Source organism: Narcine bancroftii, chromosome 3 (assembly GCF_036971445.1).
Source record: "Narcine bancroftii isolate sNarBan1 chromosome 3, sNarBan1.hap1, whole genome shotgun sequence".
NCBI lineage: Eukaryota > Metazoa > Chordata > Chondrichthyes > Torpediniformes > Narcinidae > Narcine > Narcine bancroftii.
This window is the reverse complement of record NC_091471.1, coordinates 103,101,648-103,122,914: the sequence shown is the minus strand read 5'-3', so window position 1 is coordinate 103,122,914 and position 21,267 is coordinate 103,101,648. Positions and strand designations below refer to the sequence as shown.

Below are 21,267 nucleotides of genomic sequence, written 5' to 3'. Positions count from 1 at the left end.
TGTGAGGGGAGGCATCAAGTTCCATCAATTTGTTTTGGGGGAGGGGGGAAAAAAAGCACTTCTCTCCAGGATGCTGTCTGATGTGCCGAGTTCATCCAGGTTCTCATTGTTTGTTCTGACTTTTTATCCCCATTGGAAAAGTCACCTAATGAGAAATGTCCACACCAGGTTTCAAGTTTTGACCTAGGTTTGGGTCTTATCCTCTAACACGATGAAAATAATGCTTTCAATATTTGTTTTGTTTCCACATCTTTGGCCCAAGAATGTTGATGTAAGCAGGAGAGAGCAGGGTGGAGCTGGCTGAGAAATAGACTTGTGGAAAAGGCCAGTCACGCTTGCTATTCATGGTGTAGATCAGGAGGTTTATGAACTCTCTTTAATTTCTGTTTAAACTATAACTTGGCACTTGTTGCATTATTAATATCCATTGAAATTGATGACCAACAGTATGGCAAGTGAACCCTTGGAATACTGTGGATGTTCCATCATTTAATTTAAATAAATAGAAAACTGGTTAGGTCTCCTTGCGAATGCAGTCTTCCTTTCCTGCATGCAGCGGGCTCATTGCTTAGTAAAGCCCAAGGAACTAGGGGACCATTTTATTTTAAGATGATCTTTTGCATTATTGCTTTTTAAACAAAACCTTACTGTTATAATGGCTTAACAATGCACGCCTTAAAGTTCTAATTTTTGTACCCAGTTTACGCTAGTTCTTTTTGTGTCCAAGTGAAATCATACATGTGCACTAACTTCAGTGAGTTTTACTGTTGGGGTCAGACTTTGTGCATCTTAGAACAAAATAACTGAACACAGTCACTGTTCCTGTGTTCTGGGAGGCTATATTGTTCTTTCATGAAATAAAGATGATAGACAGTTCTTAATATTTTTTAAATGAGCCCTGAACAATCTTTTCTCATTGGGTAGTTAGAGGTTTTTTCCTTCGAAGTGTAATTGACTTTAAGGTTGTGTCATTTAATTTTATTTCTGAGATAATTTAAATGAACAAAGGACATAATGTGCAGAAATTGTATGATTTGTAAAATCTTCCTTTCTCAAGGCTAGCTCCCTACCACTTTAAATAGGTGAGAATGACAAATAAATTACAGTGATAATGTATTTTCAAAGTTTACTATTGTGGTGAGGACATGCAGTTGTTAATTGTAAGTCTGCAAGAAAAATCTGCTTCCACACCCCCTCAAATGTTATTGACACAGGGGTAGGCTTCCTTAATATTGCAGTCTCCTCTCCAGTGTCATCTTAGTATAGGCTTCCTTAATATTACAGACTCCTCTCCTGTGCCAATATCTAAATACCATTTCTGACATGGGGGCTGGACATGTATTGCAATTATACAGTGTCACAGGTACCTTGCTGAACTTCAAAGTTCAGAGTTATTGTCAGAAGACATATATGACATCACAAACATCCCTGAGATTTTATTTTTCCTGTGGGCCAGGATGAATTTCTACTTATTGGAAGTGCAAAAATTTGTACTCAAGAAAAGATAGGCATGCAAAACAGTGAAATGTAAACAAACTGCAATACAGAAAAAAAAATTAGTAATAAATAATGTGCAAAGTAAGAGTCCTTAAACGAGGCTCTGATTGAGTTTGTTATTTAGGAGTCTGATGATGGAGGGGGTAGCAGCTGTTCCTGAACCTGGTGGTACGGGTCTTGGGGCACCTACACCTCTTTCCTCTTGGCAGCAGCGACAGCAGAGCACGTCTTGGGTGGTGTGGATCTGTGATGATTTTGTGATGGTTCTATTATTTTTTTTCGAGAATTTCCAGGGAAACTGTTATTTGGAGGGTGTTTCCAATGTCAAGATATTGACAAGTTGCGTTTGTTCAGACTGACCTAGTTCATGTGAATTGGCTTTTCTGCTATTCTTGGAGTACATCGTTATGCACTGGAACTTCCTTGTTACTACTGATTTTTTTTGTTCTCTTTGGTAATATTCATGAAGAGTGAAGACTATGTAGAATTCATGTCTAATAGTAACCTTTGATTTGAAAGGCACTCCTGTTTTGGTGTTGAAGTTGCCATTTTTATTTTAAAATAGGTAAAGGCCAAGTCTTCTAAATCAGCCATTAAATGTAGTAAATTGCATCCAACATATTAAAGGCTAACTTCAGTTGCAGTATTTTTTTACTAGGTGGTATTTATTCTGGCATTGATACCATCAAATCCCGTTTTCTGCCGTGGCTTGGATCTAACTTTACAGTCATTACCTCAGGGGTGGATGCCAGCCTTTCACTCATGCAGGTATGTGAAGGACTAAAACTTACTGTTGATCCTATGTTCAGAAACAACTTCTTATACCAAAATAAAATAATTTGCTGATGCCCAATGTTTTTCAGTGCACATTTCCCCATTCACACCCCCAACTTACTGAATGTGTGGTCAGTTAACAAATTCATGAAAGGAAATCAAGCATCTGAAACCTATGTAACCAGCAAGCTATGATGTTGGGATATTTATGGAATAAGCTATAAATAGCAGAAGAACTGAGTTTAATAAAGTGAATTCAGTATTGAATCAGTTGCAAAAGAAGTTGAATTATGAGGAACTCAGTCAATCATTCAGCATCTATAAAAGACAAAGATATATTGTTGACATTTTGGGCTCGAATGTAGAATGAGCCATATGCAGGAAATCTCAGAAGTCAGACCATGCTGGCTGGGAGGAATCCGTGCGAAAGGAGATAGGGAAGGGAGAGACAGAGCTGGGGGAAGGTGACGGGGGAAGAAGTGAGGGGGTTTAAACGAAGCCAGCAAAGTCTAAATTAATCCTATCTGGTTGGAGGGTGCCCAACTGGAAGATGAGGTGTTGTTCCTCCAATTTGCTGGTGGTCTCAGTCTGCCAGTGCATGAGACCACAGACAGACATGTCAGCAAGGGAGTGGGGTGGAGAATTGAATGGGTCATCTATTGCATCTGGTGTTCCTACTGTGGTCTCCTCTTCATCGGAGAGATTGAGTACAGACAGGGAGATCGCTTTGTTGAACACCTCGGCTTTGTCCGCCACAATAGTGTGGATCTCCCAGTGGCCACTCAGATCCATTCCCCATCCCATTCCCTTGCTGACATGTCTGTCCATGGTCTCATGCACTGCCAGATTGAGACCACCCACAAATTGGAGGAGCAACACCTCATTTTCCGAATGGGCATCCTCCAACCAGATGGCATTAATATCAACTTTTCTGGCACTTGTTAAACCCCCACCCCCCTCACCTTCATCCATTGCCTTAGCCAGCTCTGTCTCTCTCTTTCCTCTCTCCTTTCACACAGACATGGTAAATTTTCACCTCTCCATTTATCCTATCTAATTAACACTTTTTGTTGGTCTGGAATCTGAATTCTGAGATTTCCTGCTTGTGGCTCATTCTGTTTATACCTTGAAGAAGGGCTCAACCCTGAAATGTCGTCAATGTATCTTTGTCTCCTACAGGTGCTGTAAGACCAGCTGAGTTTCTCTAGCATTTCGGTGTGTTTTTACTACAATTGCTCTATTTTGTGTTTCACTAAGTTGAATTAAGAGACTAGAAACATACCTTTGGTAGACAACTAGTTCTATACTGCAGTTTGTGATCTTTTTGGCAACTGAAGAACTGGCAACTGGCAAGAAGGGACCTATTCTTAACGCTACTATATGTAGCAGACTCTGCGATAGAGATTGCAGATAAATATCTATCACCCTTCCAGCCCCACCACACCATTTGTCAAAATATGCATCATGCAATTTTACCCACTATATATTGTGAGCAGAATATATTTAATAATTTGCTATCATGTTCAGTGCATCTATTTTACTCCAGTGATTTTCCTATGTAATATTGACATTTAAATTATCCAGTTAACAGCAATAATGGTACTGCAGGACATGGATGACCCAGAAAACAAAATTGGTGGCCAAATCAAAGAACGAATGAGAAAACTTTGCATTGTTCAGACTCAGATTTTAATCCTAAACTGTGCTAATGGGATTCATTTGCTCTCTATATCTTGTGTGGTTCTTTCTCATCCAACATAAAAATTCTATAGAACAATGGTTATCAACCTTTTTCTTTCCACTCACATACTGGTTTAAGTAAGCCCTATGCCATCGGTGCTCTGTGATTAGTAAGGGATTTCTTAAGGTGGTATGTGAGTGGGAAAGGAAGGTTGAGCACCACTGCTCTAGACCCAATTGTTATTGAAATATTTTGCTTGAGAAAAATTGTCAATGGCCATTTCCTTTGGATTTATGAAAACCGTGCACATAACGAATTAATTAGGTACGCTTAAAACAGTGGTTTTCAAACTTTTTCTTTCCACCCACATACCACCTTAAGCAATCCCTTACTAATCACAGAGCACCTATAGTGTATGGAATACTTAAAGCGGTATGTGAGTGGAAAGAAAAAGGTTGAGAACCATTGCCCTATGCCATAGGTGCTCTGTGATTAGTAAGGGATTACTTAAGGTGGTATGTGAGTGGAAAGAAAAGGTTTTGAAAACCACTGTTTTAAGCATACCTAATTTACTTGTTATGTGCATGGTTTCATAAATCCAAAGGAAATGGGCCAATGACAATTTTTCTCAAGCAAAATATTTCAGTAACATTTGGGTCTAGAACATTGGTTCACAACCTTTTTTCCTCCACTGACATACCACTTTAAGCAATCCCTTACTAATCGCAGAGCATCTGTGGTATAGGGCAATGGTTCTCAACCTTTTTCTTTCCAATCACATACCACTAAGTATTCCATACACTATAGGTGCTCTGTGAGTAGTAAGGGATTGCTTAAGGTGGTATGTGGGTGAAAAGAAAAAGTTTGAAAACGCTTGCCATAGAGCATAGGTTGTTGATGGTCTGAAAAAAGAAAGTTGGGGGAATCACATGATGACGTGCACCCTACTGACTCACGAGGGATTGTCATCGAAGCAGGCCGCTGAAGTTGGATCTCGATCTGATGGAGAGGGCCCCAACGAAGGACTATCCTCTGGAGCCTTCTCTGCTGCACCCCACAAAATGACTCCACTGGAAAAATCAAAACTACATCGGCCATGTGCGCTGCAGAAGAAAAAAAATTTGAAAAAAACTTCACTAAAGGTCCACTCCGGAGTCTCTTCCTCTGAGCAAGAGGGAGACACTTCTAATGTGGAAGAAAATTCTGATAAATCTGGAAGTGAAGAAGGAGAGACAGTCTCAGAAGAAGGATGATCTAAAGGCAAGAAAAAGACTTTTAATAAAAAAATGGATAAAATTGAAACTAAAATTGACAAACTTTCTGATACACTGGAAAGTAATTTTAAATTTTTAACTGTAGAATTAAAGCAAGTTAGAACTGATGTGAGTAAATTGATAATGTTTCACGAAGTTTATAAAGTGGAAGAGAAAATTCAAGATGTGTGTGAAGAGGTACAACGTATTGAAGAAAGGACAAATGTTAATGAAGATTCAATTACTGCTTTGATTTGCATGAATTAAAAATTGCTTAAGAAAGTTGACATTTTGGAAAATTATAGAAGAAGGAATAATCTTAAAATTGTGGGAATGTCTGAAGATAAAGAAGTGATTCAAATTTTTTTTCAAGAATGGATACCGAACATGTTTGGAGAAGATAATTTTGCAGATAAGATTTTAATTGAGAGAGCTCGTAGAGCTTAGACAAAGCCGGGTCCTAACCAGAAACCTCATTCAATTTTGATCAGATTTTTAAACTATCAAGATACTTGGTTTAGTGATGAAAAGATCTGAAGAATATGGACCTTTGAATTATGAAGGTGATAAGATTTTTAAAAAATCCAGATCGGAGTCAAACTCCTTTGAAGAAAAGAGTTTAACCCGGTTAAGAAGGTTTTATATGATAAAGGTTTATAGATTTGTTCTTCACTATCCAGCTACTTTGAACATATTTTTGTCAGATCAGCAGAGTGTGTTTTTTTTTTACAAATCATGTTCATGCTGAAGAATAGGTGAATGGTTTGTCTAAAATTCAAATAACAGTAGGTAATGATTTGCTGAAATAAATTGCTGATATATAAAAAGGGGGTATATTCTCCCTTTATTTTTCTTTCTTTTGATGGAGGAAGAGACTTTGTATTGTTGTTTTACTGGAATTTGTTTTTCCTCTGGGGATTGAGGGTTGTGTTTTTTGATTTCTGATGGCTATAGGTGTTTTCGTGTTTTTACCATGAGAAGTAAAGTGGAGGGTGGTAATGCTAGTATCTCTAACATTCTGGGAGTGGGGGGGGGTTTGTTTTTATCATTTTTCTTTCTTTTTTTATAATTACTTTTTATAATATGTTTATTTTGAATGATATTTTATGTTTTTGGATTGTAGATGTTGACACCTGGGACCAAATGAACTTTTGGGAATTCTTCCTGGAATTTTTTGAAATTTATAGATAAAGCAGCTAAGATTTTGAGTTTTCATATTAACGGGTTTAACGGGCCCATAAAAAGAAAGAAGATTTTATCTCATATTAAGAAATTGGGAGTAGATATTGCCATTTTACAAGAGACCCATTTAATTGAAAATTAACATTTGAAATTGAAAAGAGATTGAGTAGGTCAGGTAGTTTTTTCTGCATTTAATTCTAAAGCTAGAGGGGTAGCAATTTTATTTAAGAAAAATTTACCAGTTATAATTCAAAGTGTAATTACAGATCTGGTGGGAAGATATGTAAGGGTAAATTGTCTGATATTTTCTGAGGTGTGGACTTTGATAAAGATATATGCACCTAATACAGATGATCAGAAATTTGTATAAGATGCTTTTTTTAAATTTAGTACACGTACTGAAAATGTTTCAGTCGGTGGCAATTTTAATTTTTGTTTGGAACCTTTGTTTGATAAATGATTTGAGATTTATAGTTAAATGAAATGCAGCTAAAATATTGTTGTGCTTAATGAAAGATTTTAACTTAATTGATCTATGGAGAAGGATTCATTGTAAAGATAGAGATTATTCTTTTTATTCTAATAGATTTGATACTTATTTTAGAATTGTTATTTTTGCTCTTAGCTCAAAATCAATCAAGAGTTTTAAATGTTGATTATAAAACAAGAATATTGTCTGATCATTCTCTATAGTTGATTGAATTGGAATTTGCTGAAAATCAACACTCAGTGTACAGATAGAAATTAAATTCTTTATTATTTAAGAGGGTAGATTTTTGTCTTTTTATAAGACCACATATAGAATTGTTTTGTGATATAAACCACAGAAAATAAATGATATATTTAAGGAATGTTATGAAAAGTTATATACATCTGAATCATTACACGATGAGGAGGCTATAGATGAATATTTGTCACAAATGGTATTAATAAGTTTAACTGAAGTAGGTAAAGATGATTTAGATAGTCCTTTTACTGAACAAGAGGTTTATGATGCACCTACTAAATCTCCAGGAGAAGATGGGTTCCCAGTTGAATTTTATAAAGAATTTAAAGACTTACTAATTCCCTTATATAAATAAGGTAGTAGAACAAACCTTTAAACTGCATTATCTTGCAGAAATTTTTTGCACGGTGATAATTACAGTTATTCCTAAAAAAGAGATCCATTAAAACCAGCTTCATATAGACCTATATTGTGATTGAATGTTGATTATAAAAGTATAGCATAAGTATTAGCAAATAGGATTAATGATTATCTTCCTGAAATAATAAATATGGACCAGACAGGTTTTGTTAAAAATTGACAAACTTTGGAAAATACAGTAAAGTTATTAAGTAAAATTCAATTAGTCCAGAAGAAAAAAAGATTTGAGATTAATAGTGACTTTAGATGCAGAAAAAGCCTTTGATAGGTTAGAATGGGACTTTTTATTTAAGGTTTTGAGTAAATTTGCTTTTTGTTTGAATTTTATAAATTGGTTAAAACATATATATAAATCCTAAAGCTAAGGTAATAACAAATGGACAGATATCTCAATCTTTTAATTTAACCAGATCTAGTGGACAAGGATGCTCTTTATCACCAGCTTTGTTTGCTTTAGCTATAGAGCCGCTTGCACAAAAGATTTGAGATGACCGACAGTTGAAAGGGTTTGTAATAAATCAGACTGAACATAAAATTAGTTTATTTGCTGATGATGTATTAGTTTATTTAACTCAACCACAATGATCATTACAAAGACTTTAGAGTCAGTTAGAATATAGGAAAGTCTCAAGGTATAAAGTAAAATGGGATAAAAGTGAAGTAATCAAATTGGTACAAGGAAACTATTCACAATGCTAACAAGAACTTCAATTTAAATTGACAGATAAGATTAAATACTTGGGTACACATATTGATAATAATTTGAAAAATTTATATCAATTAAATTATATCCCAATATTTAAAAAGATAGATGAAGATTTAAAGAGATGAGTAAATTTTCCTATTACGTTAATTGGAAGAGTTAATTGTGGTAAAATGAATATTTTTCCAAGAATTCAATATTTATTTCAAACTTTACCTATTTCTATACCTCAAATTTTTTTTCAAGATTTAAATAAACAAGTTAGGAAATTTCTTTGGAAAAGGAAAAATGTTAAGAAAGTCATTAGAAAAGTTGATGTGGAAATATGAACAAGGAGGACTACATCTTCCTAACTTTAAGAATTATTATAAGGCAGCACAATTAAGATTTTTAGTTTCTCTATTTGTAAAAAAAGTTAAATTATCTTGGGTGGAAATTGAATTAAATGAAATTGGAGAAACTATACCAGAAGATGTTATTTATAAATGTGAACCAAAATTAATAACAATAGATAAAGATGCTCCAATATTTTAAAAAATTGCTTGATATTTGGAGTAAAGTTAAGCTGGGAATTGATGGAAACCTTCTTTCATTAAAAATGCCATTAATTAATCCTCTATTAATTTTTTTGAAAGATGGTCCTTTTTAAAATATTTAGAACAATAAAGGAATTTCAAAATTGGGAGATTGTTATGATAATGATAGATTGGTGTCTTTTGACCAATTAAGAATTAAATATGATATTCCTTTTAATATGTTATTTTGTTATTTTCAATTAAGAGCCTATTTAAGAGAGAAATTAGAACCTGATATGGTTTTAAAAAATCTTACAAATTTGGATTAAATTATAGTGGATGGAATGATTAAAAAAAATTATTTCAATAGCATATATCTTGTCACAAGAAGGTTTGTTTAATTCAAAAGAAGGATGGGAACAAGAGATAGATATAATAATAGATCAACAGGTCTGGCAAGATTTATGTAAAGAAGTTATATATAATGCTATCAATGCAAATACTTTGCTATAATTTTTTACATCAATTATACATGAGACCTCAGAAATTGAGCAGATGAAGATTTGAATTTATCAGATCAATGTTTTAGATGTGGAAAAAAAGTTGGAACCTTTTCCACTCTGCATGGTCTTGCTTGAAGGTTAATTCTTTTTAGGTTTCTATTAGTAAGTTTTTGCAGTGAATTACTGGTGTGACTTTTCCATTAAATCCTGAATTATTGTTGTTAGGAAATTTTGAAAGTATTACTCCTAAATTACTTTTGTCAGATTCTCAATTGAAATTTGTTAAGTTAGCTTTAGCAATAGCAAGGAAATGTATTGTTACATGGAAATCTGATGTCTTAACACTAGAAAGATGGCATACAGAGATTCAAAGTTCTATTCCTTTAGAAAAAAATACTTGTAAGGGGTAAATATTCCTTATTTCTACAAATTTGGAACCCATATGCTAGAATAATGAGATTGAAATAATTTTTTTTTAATCCTCCTGACCAATGAAGTTTTAGCTGAATGAATAATAATGTTTGGAATGATTTTTTTGGGATCCTTGAGTGTCATTTGATGCAATCCAAATTAATATGTAGCTATTATGGTTATTATATATTTTATAATAGATTTAGATTAGTTATGGGATTAGATTAGGTTAAGGAGAGGGGGTTTAGGTTTTTTTTAGTTTTTAAGTTTTTTCTTCCTTTTTATATATTTTTAACATATTTGTTAACATTGTAATATGTGAATTATTATTGTTTGTTATTATTTTATATATGTTGATTTAAATAAAATATTTAAAAAAATGAAAAAAGTGTCTGCAGACACTGTGATTTATACCTTGATGAAGGACTCGGGCCCAAAAGGTTAGTTCTATATCTTTGCCTTCTATGGAGGTTGTGGGATCTGCTGAGTTTCTCTAGCATGTTTGTGCATTTGCTTGTTAATGGAGTTATTTTCCTTGCATCCTAATTCAAATTAGGAGGAAGCAAACTGCAAATGCTGGAGAGCACTCATCCTCATCGGGGGCTCAGTAGTGGAAAGGGTCAAGAACTTCAAATTCCTGGGTGTCAGCATCTCCAAGGATCTGTCCTGGAGCCTCCATGTTGATACAATCACAAAAAAGGCTCGCCAGTGGCTATACTGTGTGTCACCGAAGACTCTTGTAAACCTCTACAGGTGTACCGTGGAGAGCATTCTGGCTGGTTGCATCACTACCTGGTATGGAGGAACCAACTCTCAGGACAAGAATAAACTCCAGCGGATGGTTACCTCAGCCTGTAACATTACAGGCACCAGACTTCAATCCATCGACGACATCTACATGAGGCAGTGTCTTAAAAAAGCAGCCTTTTTCCTCAAAGACCACCACCCAAGCCATGCCTTTTTCACTCTGCTACCATCATGGAAAAAAATACAGGAGCCTACAGATGAGGATTCAGTAGCACAAGGACAGCTTCTTCCCCACTGCCATCAGATTCCTGAATAATCAATGAACCAAAGACACTCCCTTATTTTTTGTGCACTATAATTTTTATTTTTTAATAGTAATGTTGTAAGATGGTTAGAATATGACCACAAAACACCAAATTTCAGGACAATAAATTCTGATTCTGATCACTTTTGTCTTTATGATGAGAAAAACTTAATTTGAACATAATCATAGGATTTTTTACTGGAATTTTATAACTCCCCAATGTGAAATGACTTAAATGAAGATTTTAGTAATTCTGTTTAAAAAAAAAAGAGAAAAATTTCAAGGTACAACTTTCCATCTTAAATCCACCTTGCACTCTTTATGTGTATACAGTGTTTCAGTTTTTTCTTGTGTCATCCTTCATGAATCATAAACTGCACTTGTGCCTGGGATAATACGGTGCTTACTGAATTGTACTGTCTTCAAGGAATCTGCTGAAAAGGATTGGAAACTGAAGGAGCTAGCAACAGTTCATGATCAGGAAATGCTCGAGCTAGAGACGGAATTAAATACCACACGTCGTCAACTTGGAGCTGTCAAGCAGGAGTAAGAAATTTAAAATAAATTATTATTAATCTACCTGTCATCAAAATAATCTTTATCCATCTGTTATATTTTCTCCAAGGAAGAATTTGAGTTTTAGAAGACTATAGGCACATGGCAATGGTGCAATGGTCAGTCAGTTAAACCTTTTGAGATTGGTGCTTGTCTGTCATTATTTTCATTCAATAAGACTTTCTTGTCGAAGTGACTATTGATGGGGTCTGTCAGAGCAATTTGACCCAAATTCCTGGGCAATGCTGCAGAGGATCATTTTATTGGACATGGTGTCATCCAACAGGCAACTCTTAAACTTTGGGCTGCAAGGGTCAGTTGTGACCAGGCATACCTGGTTGAACTTTTGGAATGGTGCAATTTGACCTCTAAATGTTTGCGATGTGCCCCGCCCTGGAAGGAAGCATTTTCTATTTTAAAAATATGGGATCTTGCAACAACAAAAAATTGCGTATTTCCTTGGATGAAATGTGCTACATCTGGTCATAACAGGTACAAGAGTCTGTGCTTTAAAAGTTGAACACTTGGCGTGCTTAGAACACATCTGCCAACACTGAAGATTTTGTGGCTTTTGCTTGTAACAGTAAGGTATTGTTGGTCTCTGTGTTCTAGGTTAGCAGAAGCTCATTTAGAACTGGATGATACTCAGAACAAATCAGCTGCAACATTCCTAGAGACAGAAGATGAAATAATCACACTGAGAGCCGAGTGAGTTTCACCTCTTTAAATCATCTTTGCCAGTTTCTGATAGAGCAAATGTCAGGTGGAAGGGGTCTGACATTTGATTGATATTGAAACATGAGGCCTTGGTAAATGCCAGCTCCAGTTTGGAATCTATCCTCTGGCACTGTGCTGAGAAGAGATAAAGGATTTTTTTGCTCTCTTTTATCCCTTTTTCCATTCAAAGCAAAGCTCTAGGACTAGGTTAAATGCGTGACATAAATGGCACATGTACTAACCGTTTTCCTTTTAACATTCCAAACTCTAAACATGGAATAATGACTTCCTTCAGCTTTCATGCAAAACTATATATTGATGAAACATAGAGAAACAATTGCAGACATTGGTGGGGATTGCTTCTGTTCTATCCATCATGTTTGCTAGCAAGCCACATGAGATGTGGATTGAGCTGTTACAATGAATAGGCTTACCTTCTGGCACTAGACGAGGCATCTTGAATACTAGTTTTAAGGTGGTAGTCACAAGATAAAACTTGTTTCATCATAGTTATTCTTGGTTGAGTCCTGAGAAATCTCCAGAGTTTGGATGACAATTTACAGTAAACCCCAAAACATTAACAGTTTCTCTTTCTATAGATGTTACATGTACTGCTGAGTATTAATGGCATTTAAAAATATATTTTGGTGATAAAGTATTGACTGGAATGACCCAAATAAATTGCATGCCTTTGTATAATAACATTTCAACTGCTCTTATTGATATGGTTTTGTTTTAATAATAAGAGGAAAAGTTTATGGATATACAGACCAAGTAACCCAAATACAGGAGAAGTCCAGAAATACAGACCACTCGAGAATCCTTACTTTTTGAAAACTCTCAAACTTTTTTAATTTAGCAGGCTTTTGCATGCATATGTAAGCGCCACAGATGCACAGCAGCAACAAGCGACCATGCTTAATACAGGTAAAGTTAAAAATGAGAAACAAAAGAACTGTAATTGCTGGAATTTGATTTAACAAAGAGAAGATAGGAGAGACCCAACAGATCAGACAGCATCCACTGTTAATCAATATTATATAGGATATGGGACAGTACAGAAGTAGGCCCTTTGGTCCACCTGTCTTTGCTGAACATGATGCCCAAATAAACTAAAACTCTGTTGTTTGCACTTGATAGATATCTTTCCATCTCCTTGATATTTGTGTATGTATCTAGAACCCTCTTAAATGCTACATTTGTGTATGCTTCCTCCACTACTCATGGCAGCCTGAACCAGGCATCTACCACTTTCTGTGTGTTAAAGGAAAATAAATTTCCCCACACATCTCCCTTAAACTTCCCCCCTCCCTTTAATCTTGTGTCCTCTAATGTGTGACACTTTTACCCTGTGGATAAATTCCTAACAGTCCATCCTATCAATGCCTCTCATGATCTTGTACACCTCTACAGGTCTCCGCTCAGTCTTCCATGCTCCAGAGAATACAACCAAAGTTTGTCCAACCCCTCCCCATATTTCATAGCCTCTAAACATGCTGATAACCTCTCTACCTTTTCCAAAGACTCACATCCTTCTTGTAATGAAGCAACCCTCATATTTGCACACAGTATTTCAAGTGCAGCCTAACCAAATTTTTGGCCTCCATGTAGTTTTATTCTGGTCTCTATTATAGGAATCTTTGGTGGCTGTTAGAAATGATCCAGAAATTATTGAAGAGAATGGTTCTTGGATGACAGTCTGCAGTTAAGAGGATAGATTAGAGTTGAGATTGTTTTCTTTGGGGACTAAAAGTCTGAGGGGAAATTTAATATATAAATAATGAGTAATCTGTACAAGGTCAGATGTGAGTGGCTGATCCCTGTCTCCCCATATTGCCAGTCTGTGCTTAGAATCTGGACAGCATCCCTGCCAATTTGGAGAAGCAAAGTCTGTTGTGATCTAAGAGGGAACTGCTGAAGAAAAACTATGAAGGATGTGATAGTGGATGGAATTAGAGAATTTCTCACTTTGTCAGCTGCCATGGATGTGTTGGGCCCAATGGCCCCCTTCTGTGCTGTAACCGTTTTTTAAATTACTTCACACTCCAAATCAGGAAGAGAATTGGTGCATTATCGCTGGTTGCAGTGTAAATATGGTGTCTGGTAGAAATTAAGGCGTATTAAATAGGCCTGCCTCAAACACTGGCTGTCTCAACAAATGGAGCTGTAGGGATGTGATGCAAGAGATGTTCTGATGTCTCTTGGGTGTTCCTGTAGATAACTTAATAACCTCTTCTTTTCTTTGGCTTGGCTTCGCGGACGAAGATTTATGGAGGAGGTAAATGTCCACATCAGTTGCAGGCTCGTTTGTGGCTAACAAGTCCGATGCGGTTGCAGGGGAAAATTGGTTGGTTGGGGTTGGGTGTTGGGTTTTTCCTCCTTTGTCTTTTGTCAGTGAGGTGGGCTCTGAGGTTGCTGCCCGCCGAACTGTGAGGCGCCAAGATGTACGGTTTGAGGCGATATCAGCCCACTGGCGGTGGTCAATGTGGCAGGCACCAAGAGATTTCTTTAGGCAACCCTTGTACCTCTTCTTTGGTGCACCTCTGTCACGGTGGCCAGTGGAGAGCTCGCCGTATAATACGATCTTGGGAAGGTGTTGGTCCTCCATTCTGGAGACGTGACCCACCCAGTGCAGCTGGATCTTCAGCAGTGTGGACTCGATGCTGTCGGCCTCTGCCATCTTGAGTAATTCGATGTTAGGGATGAAGGCGCTCCAATGAATGTTGAGGATGGAGCGGAGACAACGCTGGTGGAAGCATTCTAGGAGCCGTAGGTGATGCCGATAGAGGACCCATGATTCGGAACCGAACAGGAGTGTGGGTATGACAACGGCTCTGTATACGCTTATCTTTGTGAAGTTTTTCAGTTGGTTGTTTTTCCAGACTCTTTTGTGTAGTCTTCCAAAGGCGCTATTTGCCTTGGCGAGTCTGTTGTCTATCTCGTTGTCGATCCTTGCATCTGATGAAATGGTGCAGCCGAGATAGGTAAACTGGTTGACCGTTTTGAGTTTTGTGTGCCCGATGGAGATGTGGGGGGACTGGTAGTCAAGGTGGGGAGCTGGCTGATGGAGGACCTCAGTTTTCTTCAGGCTGACTTCCAGGCCGAACATTTTGGCAGTTTCCGCAAAACAGGACGTCAAGCGCTGAAGAGCTGGCAACTAAAGCGGCATCGTCTGCAAAGAGTAGTTCACGGACAAGTTTCTCTTGTGTCTTGGTGTGAGCTTGCAGGCACCTCAGATTGAAGAGACTGCCATCTGTGCAGTACCGGATGTAAACAGCGTCTTCATTATTGAGGTCTTTCATGGCTTGGTTATGCATACCTTGGGTAAATCATGCTGAAAAGTTTACATGATAGGTCTCTAATAAAAACAATGAGCAAAAATGCATTTAAATGTTTTTTTTTCCATTCTTCAGTGCTGTCCTTTCATTACAAATCTCTACCTTTCACATTCTCTAACGCCCAGAAAAAAAAAATGGGGATGATTGGGTGGGAGAGGAATATTGTCCATTTTGTTTCAACATTACTACTGACAACCAAGAGGGCATTTTTTTTTTTAAAAGTTCAGAATCTAATTTCTTTGGCATTTTGGATGTATTCTTTAGACTGAGAGCATTTCGTGATCAAGTGAGATATTATAAACAAAAAGTCGATGTCCTGGATAATTATGAACACAAGATCAGACAACTAAAGGATGAAGTCTCCTTCCTATCAGCAGAGAAATCCTTACTGCAGGAAAGGTACTGCATCTCTCCACATCTCACTATCCCCCAAATACCTTTAACTCATCCTTCATAAACTGCGCTGCCTTGGGTTGCAGCAATTTAACATGCTGCTTCCTACAATATCCATTAATGTGCAGTTAATGTAGAGGCTGTGTAGTTCTCCAGTGGTTTGGAATGTTTGATCTCTCCCTTTACAGTGCGTCATCTCCCTCATCTTTCGCGCTCCACACTAACGCTCCCCCCGCGCTCCACACTAACGCTCCCCCCGCGCTCCACACTAACGCTCCCCCCGCGCTCCACACTAACGCTCCCCCCGCGCTCCACACTAACGCTCCCCCCGCGCTCCACACTAACGCTCCCCCCGCGCTCCACACTAACGCTCCCCCCGCGCTCCACACTAACGCTCCCCCCGCGCTCCACACTAACGCTCCCCCCGCGCTCCACACTAACGCTCCCCCCGCGCTCCACACTAACGCTCCCCCCGCGCTCCACACTAACGCTCCCCCCGCGCTCCACACTAACGCTCCCCCCGCGCTCCACACTAACGCTCCCCCCGCGCTCCACACTAACGCTCCCCCCGCGCTCCACACTAACGCTCCCCCCGCGCTCCACACTAACGCTCCCCCCGCGCTCCACACTAACGCTCCCCCCGCGCTCCACACTAACGCTCCCCCCGCGCTCCACACTAACGCTCCCCCCGCGCTCCACACTAACGCTCCCCCCGCGCTCCACACTAACGCTCCCCCCGCGCTCCACACTAACGCTCCCCCCGCGCTCCACACTAACGCTCCCCCCGCGCTCCACACTAACGCTCCCCCGCGCTCCACACTAACGCTCCCCCCGCGCTCCACACTAACGCAACCCCCGCGCTCCACACTAACGCAACCCCCGCGCTCCACACTAACGCAACCCCCGCGCTCCACACTAACGCAACCCCCGCGCTCCACACTAACGCAACCCCCGCGCTCCACACTAACGCAACCCCCGCGCTCCACACTAACGCAACCCCCGCGCTCCACACTAACGCAACCCCCGCGCTCCACACTAACGCTCCCCCCGCGCTCCTCCCCCGCGCTCCCCCCCGCGCTCCCCCCCGCGCTCCCCCCCGCGCTCCCCCCCGCGCTCCCCCCCGCGGGGAGCAATCAATCTTGCAAAGTTGCTGGAGATCACCCTCCACAATGCAGAGGTATACTTTGTGAATGGGCTCGCATGGGGTTCACCATCCTGGGATACGGATCTACAGGCCACCGGTTTGCTATTACACCTAATTAACGAGTCTACCACAACCACTGTCTCCCAGGAGCACCCAAGTGCTACTTTTGTGGCCAGGCAAAATACCCTAGAAAATACTGTCTGGTAAGAGATGCGATATGCTCCAAGTGCAGGAAGAAAGGCCACTACACAACAGTATGCCGATTGCAGCTCTTCAGTCCCAGTGCTTCTGTGTGTGTGGCATGGTAGCCACTATCTTGGACACTGGCACCTTCCAGAGACAATCACGCTGCGGCATGGCAGCCGCCATCTTGGATGGCACTGACTTCTGGGGAGACCCACGGTACTGCGTGGGCACCACCATCATGCCCCTTGACCGAGACTCAGCGCGGCTCTCACCAATTCGCCTGCTCCATGATGGACATCTCCATCAAAGACCAGATGGCTAAATGCCTTTTTGACAGCGGAAGCACCGAGAGGTTTATTCATCCAGACACTGTCCAACGTTACTCCCTTGAAGCTAAACCAGTTTCTTACAAAGTCACTTTAGTCTCAAAGTCTCACTCCACAGAAATCTATGCCTAGACCACGATGACACTAACTATGCAGGTCATGACATGTAGCGACTTTAAGCTCCTCATTATCCACAGCTCTGTGCGCCAGTACTGTTGGGGCTAGACTTCCAGTGCTATTTAGAGTGTCACTATGCAATATGACGGCCCTCGGGGTTGGCAGCCTGCAGTTCCTTAACTGGCTGCTCTGTCTCTCCCCTCCCCTGCTGGCCCAGCCGACATATGGTCTCTCTACCCTCCACATCAACCCACCCCCCGCTGCTGTTCGCCAATCTTACCCCCAACTGTAAGCCAGTTACTACAAAAAGCAGGCGATACAGTGAGGAGGACAGCGTGTTTAAAAAGGGAGAGGTACGAAGACTCCTGGATGAGGGGTTTATCAAGGCCAGCACCAGCCCCTGGAGAGCTCAGGTGGTGGTGGTCAAGGGTGGGGGTACACGCACAATGGTGATGGACTATAGTTAAATCATTAATCACTACACACAGCTGGATGTGTACCCGCTCCCTCACATCGTGGATATGGTCAACCAAATCACCCAGTATCGTGTGTTCTCCACAATAGACCTGAAATCCACCTACCACCAACTCCCCATCTGCCCTGAGGATCACCAGTATACAGCTTTCAAGGGAGACAGCTGCATCTACCATTTCCTCAGAGTCCCCTTCAGTGTCACCAATGGCGTTTCCATCTTCCAATGGGAGATGAACCGGATGGTAGACCAAAATAACCTGCATGCCATCATCCCATATCTGGATAACACCACGATCTGTGGCCACGACTTGCAAGACCATACGCGAACCTTCAGAAATTCCTCACTACTGCCAAATGCCTAAATCTGACCTATAATAAGGATAAGTGTGTTTTTTTGCACCACCCGACTGGCGATCCTTAGCTGCATCATGGAAAATAGGGTCATTGGCCCCGACCCCAACTGCAAGCGGCCTCTGCTAGACCTCCCTCTTTCCCACAGCCTCAAGGCCCTGAAAAGGTGCCTGGGGTTCTTTTCTTATTACACCCAGTGGATTCCAAATTATTCGGATAAAGTCCATCCCCTTATCGATCATCTCCTTTCCCCTTAAAATTGAAGCATGGGCAGCCTTCTGCCTCATAAAAGAGGACCGCAAAAGATGCAACCTATGCTGTGGATGAATCTTTCAGGTAGAGAGCAATGCATCTGATTTTTTTTTTCCCTCTTTCCGCCACCCTCAATCAGGCAGGCCACCCTGTTGCCTTTTTCTCCTGCACCCTCCAGGGCCCTGAAGTCTGACGCTCCTCGAAAGAGAAGGAGGCTTTGGTGATAGTTGAAGCAGTATGATGCTGGAGGCATTACCTGGCCTGCAGACATTTTACCCTGCTCATGGCATTCATGTTCAACAATAAACAGCAGCGTAAGATAAAGAACGATAAAGTTTTGAGGTGGAGGATCGAATTCTCCATCTACAATTATGACATCCTGTACTGGCCGGGAAGCTCAACGTGCCCTCAGGTGCTTTGTCACAAAGGACATGTGCCCGTGCACAGGTGGATCACCTCAAACCCCTCCACAATGGCCTCTGCCACCTAGTGTCACAAGATTTTTTCACTTTATCAAATCTTGGAATCTGCTATACTTCATTGGGAATGCCAGAGACATGACTAGGGACTGTAGGGTCTGTGCAGAGTGCATGCCTCATTTTTACCAACCGGACAGAGCACACCTGATAAAAAGCCATGTGCCCCTTCGAGCACTTGAGCATGGACTTCAAGGGGACCCTTCCCTCCACCAACTGCAATACATACTTCCTCACAGTTATTGATGAATATTTGCAGTTCCCCTTTGCCATCCCCTGCCCTGACATTACCGCTATCACAGTTATTTGGGCCCTGTCCACCCTGTTCGGGTACCCATCATACTTTCACAGTGACCGGAGGTCCTCATTTATGAGCGATGAACTGCGCCAATTCCTGTTGGCCAGGGATATCGCCACCAACAGGACCATGAGCTATAACCCCCCTGGGGGAACAGTCAGGTTGAGTGAGAGAACGGCACCGTATGAAAGGCCAACCTCCTTGCCCTAAAGTCCAGGGGACTGTCTGTCTCTCACTGGCAGGAGGTTCCTCCAGTGGCACTCCATGACACTCAATTTCTGTGATGTACTGCCACTAATGTTACCCCTCACAAAAGATTTTTCTCCTTCCTCAGGAAGCCCATGTCAGGGACCACCCTTCTTTCCTGGCTGACATCTCCAGGGCTGGTCTTGCTACAAAAATACGTGAGGGGCCATAAAACTGACCCCCCTGTCAAAAGGATTCAGCTCCTCCAAGCGAACCCCAAATACACGTACGTGGCCTACTGAGGTAGGCATGAAGAAATGGTCTCCATCTGGGACCTCGTGCACATGGGGGCCCCGAGGAGTACATCCACCAGGCAACACCCCCCTTCCTCAGTCATGCATCACATACTGCTGCACCCTCCCCCCACCCCAGCCACTCGGCCGAGCCATCATGCTCCCTGCACATCAATACAGCGCTGGAGGTCCGGGACAAGACAGTAGCCCCAGCCGGAATCCTACAACTGGTGATCCGCCGGTCAGTATGGAAGATCAAGCCACTGGACCACCTTAACCTTAAGACTTTGTGCCCCACATCACTCCGCCAGACAAATAAAAAAAAACAAGGAGTGAATATAGTAAACTGCTGAGCTGTATTGTATTTCTGATTAATGGCTCCGCCCCTTCCTGTGACTGTACCTGTGGCCCCTCCCTCTTTTTACCTTGTATAAAGCCTCCGTCATCCTGACCCTTCCCCAGAAAGCCCGGGTCATGACACAGGATGAAGTCCTTGTCCATTGTGAATAAGAGCTTGTAGATCAGTTACTCAGTCTCAGCCTCAGAGTTATTTACTGTGCATCATCTCTATCTCTCTATATCCCCCCGCCTCTTGTGGTAAAGCACTGTTATGTATAATTGTGTGGTCGGGCATACCTATTGACCGATTGTATCTGTGGCCCCTCCCCACAGGCTCCTGTGTAAAGGTGGCTGTTCCACAGACCCCTCCTCAGTGCAGGACAGTCGAACAGCATGGATGTGCCATTGTTCTAAGTGAATAAAAGCCTATTGGTTTCTCAACAACAGGCTTTTGAGTAATTGATGGTTCATCAATTTTATTCACTTAAAGTTGTTTTTTTTTACAATGGAGCAGATCCTGAAGCCAGAAAAGCTGGAGATCGACCCTCAATTGCCCGAGGCATCCACCAACTTTGAACTCTGGCTGCGCTGTTTTGAAGCGTTCCTGCAGGCTTCCTCCACCATTGTGCAATCAGAGACCAATAAGCTACAAGTACTGCACCCCTTGGTCAGCACCCTGGTATATTCCATGATCAGGGGCAATACATTGTAACATGGACATACTCAAAGGACAGAATCTGCATAAAATCAATATCGTCTATGCCAGACACCTTTTATTGACCCACAAACAACGACCCAGTGAGTCCAACACCAATTATCTTCTGGTCCTGCAAGCCCTCTGTAGGGCCTGTGAATGCAAGGACATGTTTGCTGTGGAGTACACAGAGGACCTGATCCGGGATGCCTATGCCGCAGGTTGAACTACATTCGACGGAGACTCTTGGAGGAGGGGGATCTCAGTCTGCGGAGGTACGCTGGAGGTGGCTCTCCAGAACATGGAGGCCTACTCGACTGACAACGTGGCCGCCTCTTGGCCACCCCTTTGCTCTGCTAATGATTTGACCATGGCAGCAGTGCTCCATAACCACCTCCTATCACTCTCGTC

The 21,267-nt window shown here is 41.0% G+C and overlaps 1 protein-coding gene across 1 annotated transcript in view; it reads left to right on the top strand.

Moving 5' to 3' along the window:
• The window catches only part of spata18 (spermatogenesis associated 18), a 72,469-nt gene that overhangs the window by 1,747 nt on the left and 49,455 nt on the right, over positions 1–21,267 (top strand). Inside the window, exons 3-6 of the mRNA XM_069923090.1 lie at positions 2,156–2,265; positions 11,145–11,263; positions 11,885–11,980; positions 15,592–15,726. Of these exons, the coding sequence (XP_069779191.1) occupies positions 2,156–2,265; positions 11,145–11,263; positions 11,885–11,980; positions 15,592–15,726 (460 nt within the window). The remainder of the gene's footprint in view (positions 1–2,155; positions 2,266–11,144; positions 11,264–11,884; positions 11,981–15,591; positions 15,727–21,267) is intronic.